This window comes from Zophobas morio, unplaced genomic scaffold (assembly GCF_036711695.1).
Source record: "Zophobas morio isolate AGI-343-1 ecotype UQ-CSIRO unplaced genomic scaffold, CSIRO_AGI_Zmor_V1 ptg000005l, whole genome shotgun sequence".
Classification (NCBI taxonomy): domain Eukaryota; kingdom Metazoa; phylum Arthropoda; class Insecta; order Coleoptera; family Tenebrionidae; genus Zophobas; species Zophobas morio.
In genome coordinates, this window is record NW_026972110.1 from 7,087,938 (window position 1) to 7,102,664 (window position 14,727).

Sequence of the window (14,727 nt, forward strand, 5' to 3'; positions counted from 1 at the left end):
AAAAATTTTCAAATCAATTTTGATTTAAAATGGAACCAAAACACCCACACTGAAACAACATAACCTCTGTAGGTATCTTTTTTTTTTTGGTGGGAACTAAACAAATCACAAAATTTTAATTTCTTTTTTGAACTACTTAGATTTATAGAAAATACAAATTAAGAAAAAAACCCAAAAATAGAAAAAACTCTCGTCTAATGTATCCACTAATGAATCAATCTAATGTAAACTCGCTATCCAATAACAGAAATGATTTCATGAGCATATTTTATTGGAAGCGAAGTAGGTATTTTCCCGTAGATTGCACCAATTAATTAAACAAAACAGTAGCGATTAAAACAGGCGTTAAAAAGAATAATAAAGCAAGCAACCTACGATAATATAATCTATGTATATAAAATTTTATCTACTTACCGTATGGTCGTTGATAATCTGGTTTTGTTGCCATATCGGTGTTATCAAATCAACCACTATCAACAAACCCAACTGCAACGTTTATAACACTCGGGCACAACAGTCATGGCAAGAACCACGAAGCGGTCGGACAGTTTTAATTTTTCAGCGGCGGCTGTTGAGTGGTGGGGAGTTGGTGCTTGTGTATTGGTGGGAAGTGGGGAGAAACGCCTCAATTTTATTTGTTTTCTTATTTTGGACAAGCGTAAGTATCATGGGGTCTTCTCAACACTGCATTAACTAATTACGACCACTTAAATCTCTGCAAATGAGTCTGTTTGCTTTCGTTTAGTTGTTTGAATTTTTCTTATGTTCAACTAGAAAAGTGAAGTATTCTCAACGCTAGAAATATTTAATCACCAACCTATCGTTAAATATCTAGTATTAGTCTAGTATTATTAATTTATAACAATATGAAAAATAATATGGTTGTAATTAACCTAAAGTAACTTTATAATTCTCCACGAAATATTTAAGTACTGTAGAAAATATTTTTTTCAGACCAAGTCACCCGACGCCATTATTATGAGCCATTCGTATGAAAATGTAGGACAACGCGTTGTACGCTACGTTTAAGTAACTACGTAGGTATTCTGTTCAGGACCGGCTTCAGGTAATAAGCAAGTTGGGTAAAGACAAGGAGACCAAAATTTGCAAACTGACTAAAGTAGCCCAAAGTTATATGGCCGTTGTAAAATTATCCCATTGTGTCAAAGTTAAGTTGTTTATAACAGAAGAAGTTTTAGGATGGTAAATCACGTGTCCACTGCAGCTCGGCCGGCTGTTGTTTTGTTTACTAAATATCTAAATCTATTTAAGCAAGAAATGTTTAGAAGGCGATTTATTGCCAGTCGGTACGCTTAGTGCGAACCACACAAAAGGGGTAGGTATTTATTTGCGGTCAACTACTTTTATGATGGTCATATAACCTTAAGCTTTTGGGCTACTTATATAGGTACAGTATGTCCCTGGATTGAGTTCAGAAGAGGAAAAAAAACTGTATTTTCTATTTTACAAAGAAATGACATAGGAATAACATTTTTTCCTTAATTCAAAACGAATAAATCTGCAATTAAAACTCAATATTCCTGATCTGTAGGTACTCTTAAAATTAATTTTTTCATATTTCTGAGTTCTTCGTTACTTTTAGTTTTTTTCGATTTTAAGGACACAGCCTGATAATATTAACATTTTAATTGCAGATTTATTCGTTTTGAATACAGCAAAAAATGTTATTCCTATGTCATTTTTTTGTAAAATAGAAAATACAGTTTTTTTTTTCCTCTTGTGAACTCAATCCGGGGACATACTGTAGGTATGTATATCATTTTCAAATTTAAATAGAAAAATTAAAATCCCCAAAGCCACCTACACCTCTTTCTGCACAAAGTTTTCGTTGCAAATTTTCTTCGTAAATACAACGAACATTTTCATTTACGATAGTATACAGGGTGTTATTGAAAGGTACGTACAACAAAATGGACAGTTCTTCGCGAAGTCTAAGAAGTCGGAAAAACTTATTTTAAGGGGAAAATTAACCCTTATCCAATCTTTTTAGACCCTACTGAAGGATAAATAGGTAAAATTAATTTATTTTAGTAAATCCTAGCAACTGTAACAATAAAACTTTTGTCAAGACTAACTGTTGCTATATAGAAACAAAAGATGATCTTTTTATCAGAGGCGTACAACGAATTTGGACATAAATTTTAATAAATTTTATCTCTAAAAGCAGAACACTTTTACCTGAACTTTTTTTAACTTTTAGCACCCATACTTCGAGACCAATTGCCGATTTTATTTTGTACGTACCTTTCAATAACAGGCTGTATATATACATATATAGTTTCCTCAAACCTATAAGGCGTTTATGGCTTTGACGTTTAAAGTACTTTACAGCCGACCCTTCATAAAGCTTAGTAAATGTAAACCATGCCACGTGCCAGGGACGGCCGAGACGCGAAGGACCGGACTAAGAGTAATTTTGTTTTTAACGTTTCTTCCGTACCTTAATTATTTAATCATTATTCTGCACATTTGAAAATATTATTAAGATAATGAAAGCAAAAAACATAAAATCTTTAATAAGTACGATCGCAATCATACTTTCATACTGGTCCACAAAGTTTTTTGATAAATCAAGTAATTTTGACGATGTCACCGTCCTTTGTTTCAGATCCAGAGGGTACATTCATATTGCTGTTATATTAAAAATAATACATGACTAGAGAGCGAAAAGTATGCAGCAAAATTTTGAGAAATATGATCATGTAATATGCATGAAATTTATGCAAATATGCTGTAACTTTATTAATAGGTATATGCAGAGATATGCAGTTGCATATCCTCCAAAAATTGAAAAGAAGTGTAATAACACAACTAAATTTATTTACAAATTATAAAAACAGGTTAATCAAGCTTAATTTTTTTAATAAAAAATACATAGATAAATAAAATTTTTAAAAATTATTGTCTTACACTAAATAGTGACAAATAAATAAAAATTAATAATAATAGGCCATTTAATTAGTATTTTTGTAGCAATTTATTTTTAAATACTTTTCGAAATATTGTAGCAAAAAATTTTGCCGATGCTCCGAAAACATATATTTGTAAATAGAAATGCGGTTTGTAGCAGAAGCTACAAAACACAGTGCCTTCTTGAAGAATAAATTCAGGAAAATACCAGTACAGGGCACGGTTGATAAAACCGTTAACTGTTAATTTAGAAGAGTCGAGTGATGATGACAGTGACTATTTCGATCAATAAATAAGCAGTAGTAGTTAATAAGTAAATAGTTGTGTATGTCAAAATTCTAACTAATTTGCTGTAATAAAAAATGATTGAGTACAAAGTGACTTTGTTTTTACTTAAAATAGAAAAATCGAAAGCCGCAGTTGTCGGTAAATGCAAAACTCAGTCCTGCCCTGTGCTTTTACCAGAAAAGGTCTTTTCAGGTAGGTATCGGTGAGCGGATTTAAGACATCCGGTTGTGACGGCCTATTGAATTATAATGGGAGTGAAATTGGGGTGAAGTCATAAACGCCTTATATGTTTGAGGGAACTCTACCTATTTACTACTATATTTGTCAGTAAGCAGTTATACTGATACAACAGGTCATCCGTAAGTTTAGCACGAGTATAACATAGAAGTTCGTTATATTTTTGTTGCTGGGTACGGTAGCCAAATGACAGAAGTAGAATTTTATAATTGTTAAATTTTATGACACAGTATCGTGACTAAGAACTACGTGAAAGTCACTTTGCGTGTTTTATTTTATATATATATAAACTATTTTAAGTGTAGACATTGTTGCCATGTCTAGGTAGATATTTTTTTTTCTATAACAATGTGCAATTTTGAATGAAACATACGAATTTTATTTGTCAAAGTTATCACAATTAAATATTATAAGTAAAACATGTTTTTTCACCTTTATTTTTTAAAAATTCATTGACTAAAATTGCACTTTTGTTAAAGATGTGATGACTTAAGACTATATAGAAGTCAAAAGTTCTCAAGATTATTATTATTATTGAAAATGGTGCGCCTGAATAGATTTTTTTTATTGATTTAAGGCATTTAATATCAATAATTAAATAACTATCAGTTAATCAGTGTTTGTTATCTAACTGATAAATTTTTTGTCCAAATTAATATCATCTCAAAAAAATGTCAAAATATTAAAAAATAAATAAATTCGTACTAGGTACGTATGAAGCAAATTATTTTGATCTTATTTCTTCAATTTGTGTCATGTCCAGTATCAATAACAAACAAGTCCTTCACAACTCGCTAAAAGTTCAGGACATATCATTCAGATTGGCATTGATAATATCAACGGAGTAGAAAAAAAATCTTTAAAATAGGTTTACATAAAACTTTTCTTTGAACACAACTTGTGTTATCTTTTCTAGGCCAGGGCGAATGTTTTATTAGAGATTTTTTGATTATTTAATTATTTTTTGAGATGAAGACGTCAACGCTCAGGAAGAGGTGAATAAGCTTTTAATATGTTATATTCTCCAAATCAGGTTTTACCTACATAAAGATTAAGTAAGATGTGTAGCAATTTTTAGAATAATTCGTCACGAACATGTTAAAAGTCACTAAAAATAAAAAAAAAATTATACAGGGACATCAAAGGAACATTCATTAAAGTGACAGCACTCCCCTTTAGTTATTACTTATTAAATATTACTGATTTTTATTGATTATGAAAAAAGAGTTTCGTTTTTAAGTAATTTACATAGGTAATCAGTTAATCACACATCATAATTTAGGTAAACAGATATGAGAGGCTCAGACATAAAGTGGTTCAAATCGAAAAACACAAAAATTGTCCCAAATTGTGCATTTTACGTGGGGCCCTACTGAACGTAATTTCATGGTTTCTTAGGGTTGTCTGTGTTAAGGATTAACTTCTGCAATATGTTTTGTAAGCAAATATAACACAATAAGTGTAAGATATGTATTTAAAATTTGTGCTTAAATTGTTTTCTCATTTTACATAAGTAGATAAAATGTCGCAATTAGGAAAAATTTTATTAGAATTCACTATAAAATTTGCTGATAGTGAATTCAAAAATAAACAGAAATGGGGGTGATGTTAAATGGTTGAAAATGAGATGGAACAATAATTTTTTTTATGGGCATATCTCGTTACACTGGTATCTGGAGTGCCTTAATCCTGAACCTTAACTCCAGTCCAAACTGACCAATTGTAAACTTTAGATAAATTTTAGCCGTCCCTTTTTAAACTCCAATTTTAAATTCCATGCAAATAGAAATTAACGTGAAACTAAATAAGTCAGAAAATAAACATCTAATACTTAACTAAAGAAGTTAGACCAACGGCAGAATTTTATATCGGTAACATCTTGCAATATTATGAAAATACATATTTCTAAATACAATTTCGTAAAATGTGTCTCATACAAATATAACACTATTATGTTATAATTTATAACTCCATGAAGGCTAATGATGTTTAAAAAACAATTATTAAAACAATGTTAAGGAAACCTGGACCACAGTTGAAGTTTTCCACTTTTTATGATATCTCAGAACGACGAAATATGATATTCACATAACGGTATTTATTATTATTAGTTATATAATAGTAAGTTTATCATTATTAATAGTGTGATATAAATTAAATAAATATTTCATTTAAATTTATTTCATCCACTTAATTCGAGAAATATTTCAGAACCGAAATGGATCAAAAAAATGTATAAATCAATATATTTTATAATTCAAATAAAATTATTTCCTAAACAATTAGTGTAATTAAACATTGTACTTACATATTCCCCTCCTATTAAGATTTTTTTTATCTATGAGACAACGAAAAATTAAGACATAATTTAGTTTGAAAACAAATCAGAAAATATTATTCTTAAATAAAATTTTCTCATAAAAGTGATTTTTGGACTTCATTCACTTTAATTCTAAGACCCTCATATATAACTCAACTAATCTATTAAATAATCATTTGTAAACAAAGCATATAACAAAACATCGTAGATCGTACGGCACTTCAAGTTTCATTTGAAAGGGGGTAACTACTTTTTCTGCAGTTCTTAAAAAGTGAGGTAACATTAACTTAAATGTTAAAATTTCTGTACCTTGCAGTATTTACAATTGCTTCGTCCTTGCTGATTAGAACATTCAGTATCTTCCCAAAAGTTCAAAAAAAACCATCCCGTTCATAATATAAACGTAATCTTTATTATTGGTGGTTTTATTTTGTAGATTTAATTATCCAACTCATTTTCGAGAACTATTTAGTAGCACCAAAATAATCAGATGCATCAGTTGGAATAAAACAGCATCTTGCACGATTACTGAAATAAAAAATTCACACTTATAACTCATCTCAGTCTTGTATCTTCAAAACTAGTGATTGTATAACATTGAGACAACATTATAAAATTTACAGAACTCACGTTCTTCAAATTTCATGTAATAGTTTGCTGGTTACTAAATTGACTAATGCCTAATAAAAGCAACAGAGATCATTTTTTAATTTATAATTACACTAGCCCAACTGTACTTGAAGACTGAAAAAACACAATCCTAATACTTAATAAATCTTAAATCATAAAATTATCTCGTGAAGATGGTAAAACAATGTCAAAATTCCACCAGAAGCTGACAGTTGTTTTGCATAGATCTACAGAAAGAAAATTTTCAACAGCACAAAATGATTGCACATTATGGGCAAAAATTAAAAAAAAAAGCAAGATATATGTATACATCTAAAAAAATAAAGCAAAACTTAAAAAGTAAGGAATTTTAACTACAAGATGCTGACATATATCTAGTTATTATTGTTTTTCGGCAAAGTTTACAATAGGTCACTTATAACGTTAAGACATACTTAATTATATTTACGGTGTTTAATTTATTTACATACTGTCTAAGTAAGTTTACAAGGAGTAACGATGTTGTTGCTGTTTTGAAGCGTCCTGGTAATAATAGCGGCTATTAGTCATAGATCAGATATGTAGTCTAGTGTGCATACTTTCCTCTTAAATATTCCATTAAACGTCACACGATTGCTTTCTCAGTATTAGATGGAAAACATTTCACATCGTAGGATTAAAAAACAGAATTAAAGTTGTAGACGGTGATATAACTCTGTGTCCTATTTATACAATTGCTAATTGCCAAGAATTTATGATGGGACAAAACATAATGACGTATCTACGTTTTTGTGGTTACCGTTATTAAATTCACGTTGAGATCCAGGCACGCGCACGTAACGTTTAAATTATGGATTCATTTACATTAAATGTGTGAATTAATTTTACCATTCTAAAAGAACTTCACACGTAGACACTGATAAGTAAACCACCTTTTTAGTTAGATCTTAAATATAATTATAGACTAAAGTTTAAATAAATGACAACTTTTTGTATTGCAATCGGCACGATATGCTTTATTGCCATGTTTGTAAAATATAACACGTTTACATCGAATATTACCATTCATTGATTATTACATCGTTTCGCAAGTTGAAGGATATCCTAAAAAAAAAATTTTGGTAGATATTCGACCATTTTCATTTTTGTATCTGAAACACATCTTCACGCTTTTTCAGCAACAATTCTCTTATTGGTAAGAGTATGACCGGTTTTCTTTCTGGACTTCGTTAATTTTTGGATTTTTCTTTCGTAGAGATGTGGTCACATCAAAGCTTGCTGAGTAAATTCTACTTAAATTATCTAAATTAATATATTTAAACCTATAAATTTTAAATCAAAATTCTACAAGAAAAATTGAAAAAATATGTTACATTTCTTCTTAAGGAAATAAAAAACATGGTAAGTTGGTATTCAGAATTTATTTGTTCATTCCCTCCAAAAGCGTGATGATGTCATCTCAAAATTCTGCAGGATAAATCCTACCTAAGATGTGCAAATTTTTAACCCAACAGAATTTTGGAAACAAAATAAAAATTTTACAACAAGATTTATTTTTGAAATTGAGTTTGCTAAATCAGTTGCTCTGAAGCACATACATATTTTGAAATGATCCTCAACCTGTTTGTTTGTTGGGTCCCCAGTCGTCGCTCGCAAAATCGGTTTCAGTGAGAAGAATTATTTTTTGTAACTATGCAACCCAAAGTACCGATCCACGGCAGGTAGCGACCCAAGAGAGGACAGATTATGGTCACTGGAGTCCGTCATAAAATGCAAATCGGTAAACAACACCAGATAAGCTTATTTATTTTCAAATGAAGGGTACAGGGAAATAACCATCGAAATCCATTTGTATGTATTTTGAAAGAAATTGAGTTGAAAGTTTAAAATGCTGCGGAAAATAGATTGAGAAACCCACAAGGTTCAGTCTAACACAACTTTTTATTTTCTTTATAATGTTTTAAAAATATATAAAATAAACTGTTTATGTTCAAATATAACAGCAAAAAAAATTGGTGGAAAGTTGTTTCGACAGAAGTTACCTCGCACCTAAAATACAATGAAAGATATCCAGCATTTTCGAGTTAAATTTTTACTTTAGGTACACAATTTTGTGATGAAATCATCAACATTTTGCAAGGACACGTAAATCAATGTGGATTAGACTAAAAATAACAGTATTCCAAAAATTTCTGGGAAAATGGAGTGAGTCGAGACTGATTTAATCAATAGAATAAATTGACTCATTCATTAACCTAGCAAATCTAAAAAAATATGAATGCAATGATAAATTACAAGTAAAAACTCACCTTATTTTGCACATTTTTAGTATAATTTATTCAGCAAAATTTTGAGATGACGTTATCAATTTTTTAGTAGCATAATCCTGAACTTGTGGTTTATAAGTACATTATTGAGAGTTTTCTGTTTTTCGGTTTTTCGATTTCTCAATTTTTGAGGTTTCAATTTTTCAGTATTTTAATTTTTGACATTTGCAATTCTTCCATTCTTCAAATTTTCGGTTTCTCCATTTTTTTATTTTTCGATTTCTCAATTGTCCGATGTTTCAATGATACGATTCCACAATTTTTCAACTTTTCGATATTTTAATTTTTCAATTTTTAAAATTCTAGATTTTTCGATTTCTCGAGTTTTCAGTTCTTCTATGCATATTTCAGTTTTTCAATTTTCGGAATTCATTAAATTTCTGATTTTCCATTTTTTTTAATTTTTCGATTTTCCAGTTTTTCGATGTTTCGATTTTTCAGTTATACGATTGTTCAATTTCTCGATTTCTAAATTTTAGATTTTCCAATTTTAATTTTTTTTATTTTTTCATGTTTGGACTATTTATTATTGCTAAAAATAAAAGTAAAAAATAATTACCAAAATTGTGACTAAAAATATGTAAAAATTAATAGAAAATAGAACACATTGTTGCTAAAACATAAAAATAACTGTACTTTCCCAAAAAATTCTATTCCATGATTACTGTTCCACTAGTATTGCTAATTTATGACGTTAGTATCAAACGCAATGAAAGTATTAATTTTTAGTTAAACAAAAAAGTAGTTGAGTGTCGAAATCGAGTAAAACATGTGAGACGTGTGTAAACAAAAGCATCTAAATAATAACTATTTCCCGCAGAATTTCTGGAGGCTTATAGAGTCGACATTGGCCTGAGCGCGCTCCGGTCTGTGGATCATACAAGTTCTCGGGCGACGATGTATCTAACGAGGCAGTTGAAATACCTGATATGTCACAGGGCAAAAAGTATTTCTCAAAAAACTTTCAAACGTTGATGTCTTTTTAATCGAACAAAACACAATTGGCGAACGCAATAATCCAGAATGGTGCGCAGAAAAATCCTTTAGACTAACCGAACGTTATTTTGGTAAAATTTGCAAAATGAGAGAACAAGTAACACGGCTAATCCTACTGTACTGTGAAAAACATTTTACATCCCTGCAAATCTAGTTCAGCATGTACTCTCCCAAAATCTTTGCATAGAAAATGAAGCAAGGGCAACTGAAGCATTTTGCAGTAACACCAAACTGACGATAAAACAATGCGGTTTGTACATTTTTAGCGGCATCGCCAGACGGCTTAATAAACAAAAACGCTATCGTAAAAATATATAAAATGTCCAATGCTTAATTCAACGAGATGATAAATTTTGGGAAAATAATATGATAGAGCCCTAGAAAAATTTTATTTATATGCCTTACTTCCGGAGAGAGTAGATTCTCGTTTTTAAACAAGTCAACCCATTAGACAAATTGTAAAGAAAAAATTGTACAATTAAAAATTTTTATTTGCATTCGCGTCATGTGTAGTTCATATAAATCTTTTGCCCTTCTAGTATAAACACACACAGGAATAAATAGTAATATTGGAATAGGTTTACTGAAGATATCACGTAAAAAACGTGCTTATAATACTCTACCTCATAGGTGGTGCGGAAAAGAGTATCAAAAAATTAAATTTAAATAAATATGATTGTTCAGGTAAATAAGTGGTTAGTGAAGTGATGAGAATCTAAATCTTGTCAGTTTTGTGTATTAATTAATACATAAAATGACAGATTAATAAAAAATATTCGAATAATTTTTTCAAAGAAAATATTTTAGTAGAATATATAAAATTATAAAAATTTGCATACTTTTAAATTAAATTATGTCAGCAATGAAAAAAGTCGACTTGTAAAATAGTTTAAACAATGTTAGTCAGCTAAAAGTATTTATGAGTTTTATGACCTAAAGTACCTGGACTGATTACCTGTAAGGGTCGGTCGGCAAGGCTCCCTGCTGTGTAAAACTCAGCCATTTATTGAAACGGAAAACTTTGTAAATAGAGTTGTCTAGTTTCACTTTATTTTTATCAGTCAGTATTTTTTTAAAAAGCAAATACCTATGTTGATAAATATAAATTTTAAACAAAAATGACCGTGTCTTCCCCATAGAGCTCAATGTTGTCTTTGCACTGATATAAAAGTTGAAGCGAAAAATGCTCTCTCCTCGTCTAAAAATGCAATGTCCTTCGAAGAATGAACGATTAATTAAACACTAAACAATCACTTATTTTAAAAAATATTGTGTCTTCCCCAGAGATTTAGACATAATCTATCAATTGAAATGTCGATCTTTTTTTTCAAAGTTGAAATTACGCCCGTAAAATGAAAATCTTGGACATATAGGTGTTATCATAAGAAAATTAAATTGTTTAATCGACTTTTGTAACTTAGGTAATCTAAAAAACTGAATATTCGTAACAAGTTCGCTAATAAAGAAATTAAACATTTTATCAAAGGTTGAAATCGACCGGTTGTTTCGAGATGCTCCAAATAAAAATTTTTGAATGCTGAAAATAAGTAATGACTTTTTTTGTACTAAGTTTTCTTATTTTTTTTTCAGATTGTGTTAATCAATGATGCAATGGCAATTGCCAATCCATAATTATTGACAATATGAATCCAGTGGCGAAGGAAACTTAACTAACACTCTTTGCTGAAAATTTTGCGAACTGTTATTGTATGGCGGTGAAGACATAACTAAGGTAAAAACGGATAGTGGCTGACAAAATATCCACCTGTGACTGCTAAACGAATTGAAAATTAGAAAAAAGTGACGAGGAATTGATTAAAGTAAGTACTCGAGAAGTTTCTGTTGGTCACGATCTGAAATAAGAGCTTTTGAAATATTTAACTTGGTGGTTACCAGAAGACAGTGTTGCTGTGTTAAATAAAAGTGCATTGTAATCTCATGTAAATGTATCAGATGTTTAAAATACCACTGTTCATTTTGTAAATAAAATTTCTCAAACATGAAAAATCATATTTCAAAAATATAATTAAATTTAAATCAGGGCCTGTTTACATGACTAGTCCGGTAAAGCCTGTGCATGACTAATCAGGTAAACTGTTTACATGACTATTCCCGTTCCCTACTTTCCTCACTGATTTTTGTCAGGAAAATAATCACTGCTTAGCTATTTCAAAGGAAAACAGACAATCAAGTAGGTAAACCGCAATCGGCATTGCAATAACGCTTATTAATAATATTATTAACACGATTTTTGAGAAACTGTGTAAAATGTAATGTAGGTACCTTGTATACTCGTCATCAATACAATGTGGGGTATTTAATATATTTTCCGAATCTCCATTACTAAGATATGTACATTTTTATTGTTATGAAATTTTAAAGATAAGCTATCTACAATTTTCTTCCCTTTTTTTAAACTGTTTATCATCATTCTTTTTTCATCATGTATTTTTAAAAGTCAGTATCTCAATTATTCATGGAATTTTCGTAATACGGTTTTCACCACTGGTTTCAGTTACACAGCTCAAGAAATTACAGAATATTTTTTGTCTGAAATAAGTTACACTAAAACCAATTTCTTCAACGCAAGCAGCTTGAGTTTTGAAAACAAGGGTGAAAACCGCGTTCTGAAATTTCCATAAATAATTCAAATTTTGGGAGATACGTGATGAAAAATTTCACCAAAATTTTAAAAAGAACGATGATGATAAATTGTTTAAAAAACTGATCTTGTGTTATGTAGAGAGTTGTGGACAGGTTAAATTTAAATTTAATTTTAGTTCTGAAAATATACTGAATACCTCACAAGAGCTAGAGGTACCTAGCGACTGACAGAATATTTTAAACGAAGAAAGGGTCAGAAACACTACAACATATTGTTTCAATTATTTCAGTATATATTTTTTAAATACATAGTATAGGTGTTATAAATCACAATAAACAACGCTTTGTAAAATCAGTTTAGGTACAGCAGGTCAATGAAACAGATATGTACTTACAGTTTATTAAATCATAAAATTCATTGACGACAAATGTTTAAATTTTATTTATAAATTCCTTGCGTAATCTTTCAAAATTTCATGCTGCGAGCCAGTCATATATCGTTACTTACAAAAAACAAGGGATGCTAGTTCATTAAATGTTATCAAACGAACTCTGACCCTTGGCTTTGGGTCAAATTCGAACAGACCTTGAAAATTCATCTGCAGTTCGAGTTATCTGCCAGTACCAACAGTTTGAAACTTTCCAGTATCTCACAAAGCTACTTCGAAAAAATTTGTAGAAAAAAATGGAGCTCAGTATTTTTTGCAGAAAGAGAGGTGTTTTAAAGAAATCTTATACTTGATAACATGATAACCATTGATATAAGTACTTTATTATAGGTTTATGGAATATCTCATTCGGTATTAACAAGAACATCGGTTTGTACAGCTTTAATAAAATGTTGTTTTGAACATGCAAATAACAATAGCTTTCTGCGTTGCACTCGTTAAGGTCCGTTGTTGTTATTGCCTGTTGCTTGTTTATTGTTTTGTCAACATGATTGTTATGCCTAGTCACCGCAAAACATTATAAATCTTTCTGATAATAATAACGTAATGTTTAGTGGACCGCCCTCTTCAAAATACAAAGCTGATTAGCATCTGTGGTAAACCCTCTAATGTCACTTTGTTGACTTTATTCTTAGTCATGATTTTCCATACTACAGTAAGCTGTGTATTCATTTAACTTAAAAGATAAGCATTTGAAAGCAATAGTCTTATCTGTTTTTACAAGAGAAACAAATCATCCATACTGTCTATATGCCCTAGTAAATAACAAAAATATATGTACCTACTGTTTGACCACAATAGAAACATCGCTTGTATAGATCTATTACTTCAATTGGGATAGTTTTTGTATCTTTATACAATAATTTAGAATCTGTCGGTGTAAAATAATTGTTTTGAATATGAAACTTTCAAACCTGTCTAAATACGAAAACGATTATAAAAAAAAATTGTTTAGAAGCCTTGCACACTTTTTTTAATAGTATTAATTTCCATCTTATTGAATTTATTCTATAAATAGTTTTTATGTACAGGTATACATAAACAATTCTATTCTATAGTAGCGTTTGCAATTGGTAAAGAATCGCACAAAACAATAAAATAACGTTGACATTATTTATTAAGACAAACAAAAGCTATAAAATATGAAACGTTAAACAATACATACTGTTATAGCATTTCTTGATGCCTCATTGGCAGAGTTCTATTAATCTCGTCGAAAATAACCACGCATATTTTGCAAATCTGTATTATTTTTAAATTTTCCAGAAAAAAGTTTTTCATAAGTTTAATAAAATTTTTTGCTGACCAAATTTTTATGTTAAACAAGTTAAGTACATAAATAAAAACTCGAATATCTTGCTTTATGCTTTTTGTTTCCTGAGCGTAAGCTAAGAAAATATAACAATCGAGTCCATCCGGCGACTAGAGTACGAAAAAAGTGATCGCCCGTTTCAGTTTATCTGTCTGTCTGTCTATATGTCTGGTGTAGGTGTCGAAATTTATTAGACATATAATCTCCGAAACTACTGAATCGATTGTTGTCAAATTATATAAGTATATATATGTATAATAGGAATATCATGTAAATTGTCAAACGTTAACTAAAAGTTGGCTCATCATCCTCACCATGAATGGCATGATCTCATCTCCAAAATTTACAGTGATATATTTTTTTTAATTCAATAAAATAAGATATTCGTTCACCTGCTGTACATATTCAACTCCAACTAGATTAAAAAGCAATAAAAATTTGTCTGTCAAGCGGAATATATTTAACAAACTATTACTTTTTTGTAGTTTGTTATTCACATTTAACACGTAGCTTTTCCTTGTGAAAAAATGTGTATTTTTATTGTAACAACTACTCGAGCATTTGATTCATAATAAAGACATTTGGTATACCAGGTAGTTTTTCAAATTCAGTTACTAAGATAAATTACAAAATTTAACTTTGCAGATTTAATTT

The 14,727-nt window shown here is 29.8% G+C and overlaps 1 protein-coding gene and 1 long non-coding RNA gene across 3 annotated transcripts in view; one reads left to right on the top strand and one right to left on the bottom strand.

Annotated features, from left to right (window-relative positions):
- The window catches only part of LOC135122542 (transcription factor GATA-4-like), a 61,036-nt gene extending 60,495 nt beyond the window's left edge, over positions 1–541 (bottom strand). The window contains exon 1 of one of the 2 annotated variants that reach the window (XM_064046785.1): positions 415–541. In XM_064046785.1, the coding sequence (XP_063902855.1) occupies positions 415–448 (34 nt within the window). In that variant the 5' untranslated portion in view covers positions 449–541. The remainder of the gene's footprint in view (positions 1–414) is intronic. The other variant, XM_064046786.1, reaches the window with a different exon arrangement.
- Positions 498–11,715, top strand: LOC135122543 (uncharacterized). Its single transcript, XR_010279407.1, has 3 exons — positions 498–658; positions 955–1,066; positions 11,299–11,715. It is a non-coding gene; the product is annotated as an uncharacterized LOC135122543 (long non-coding RNA).
- Positions 11,716–14,727: the final 3,012 nt, after the last annotated feature.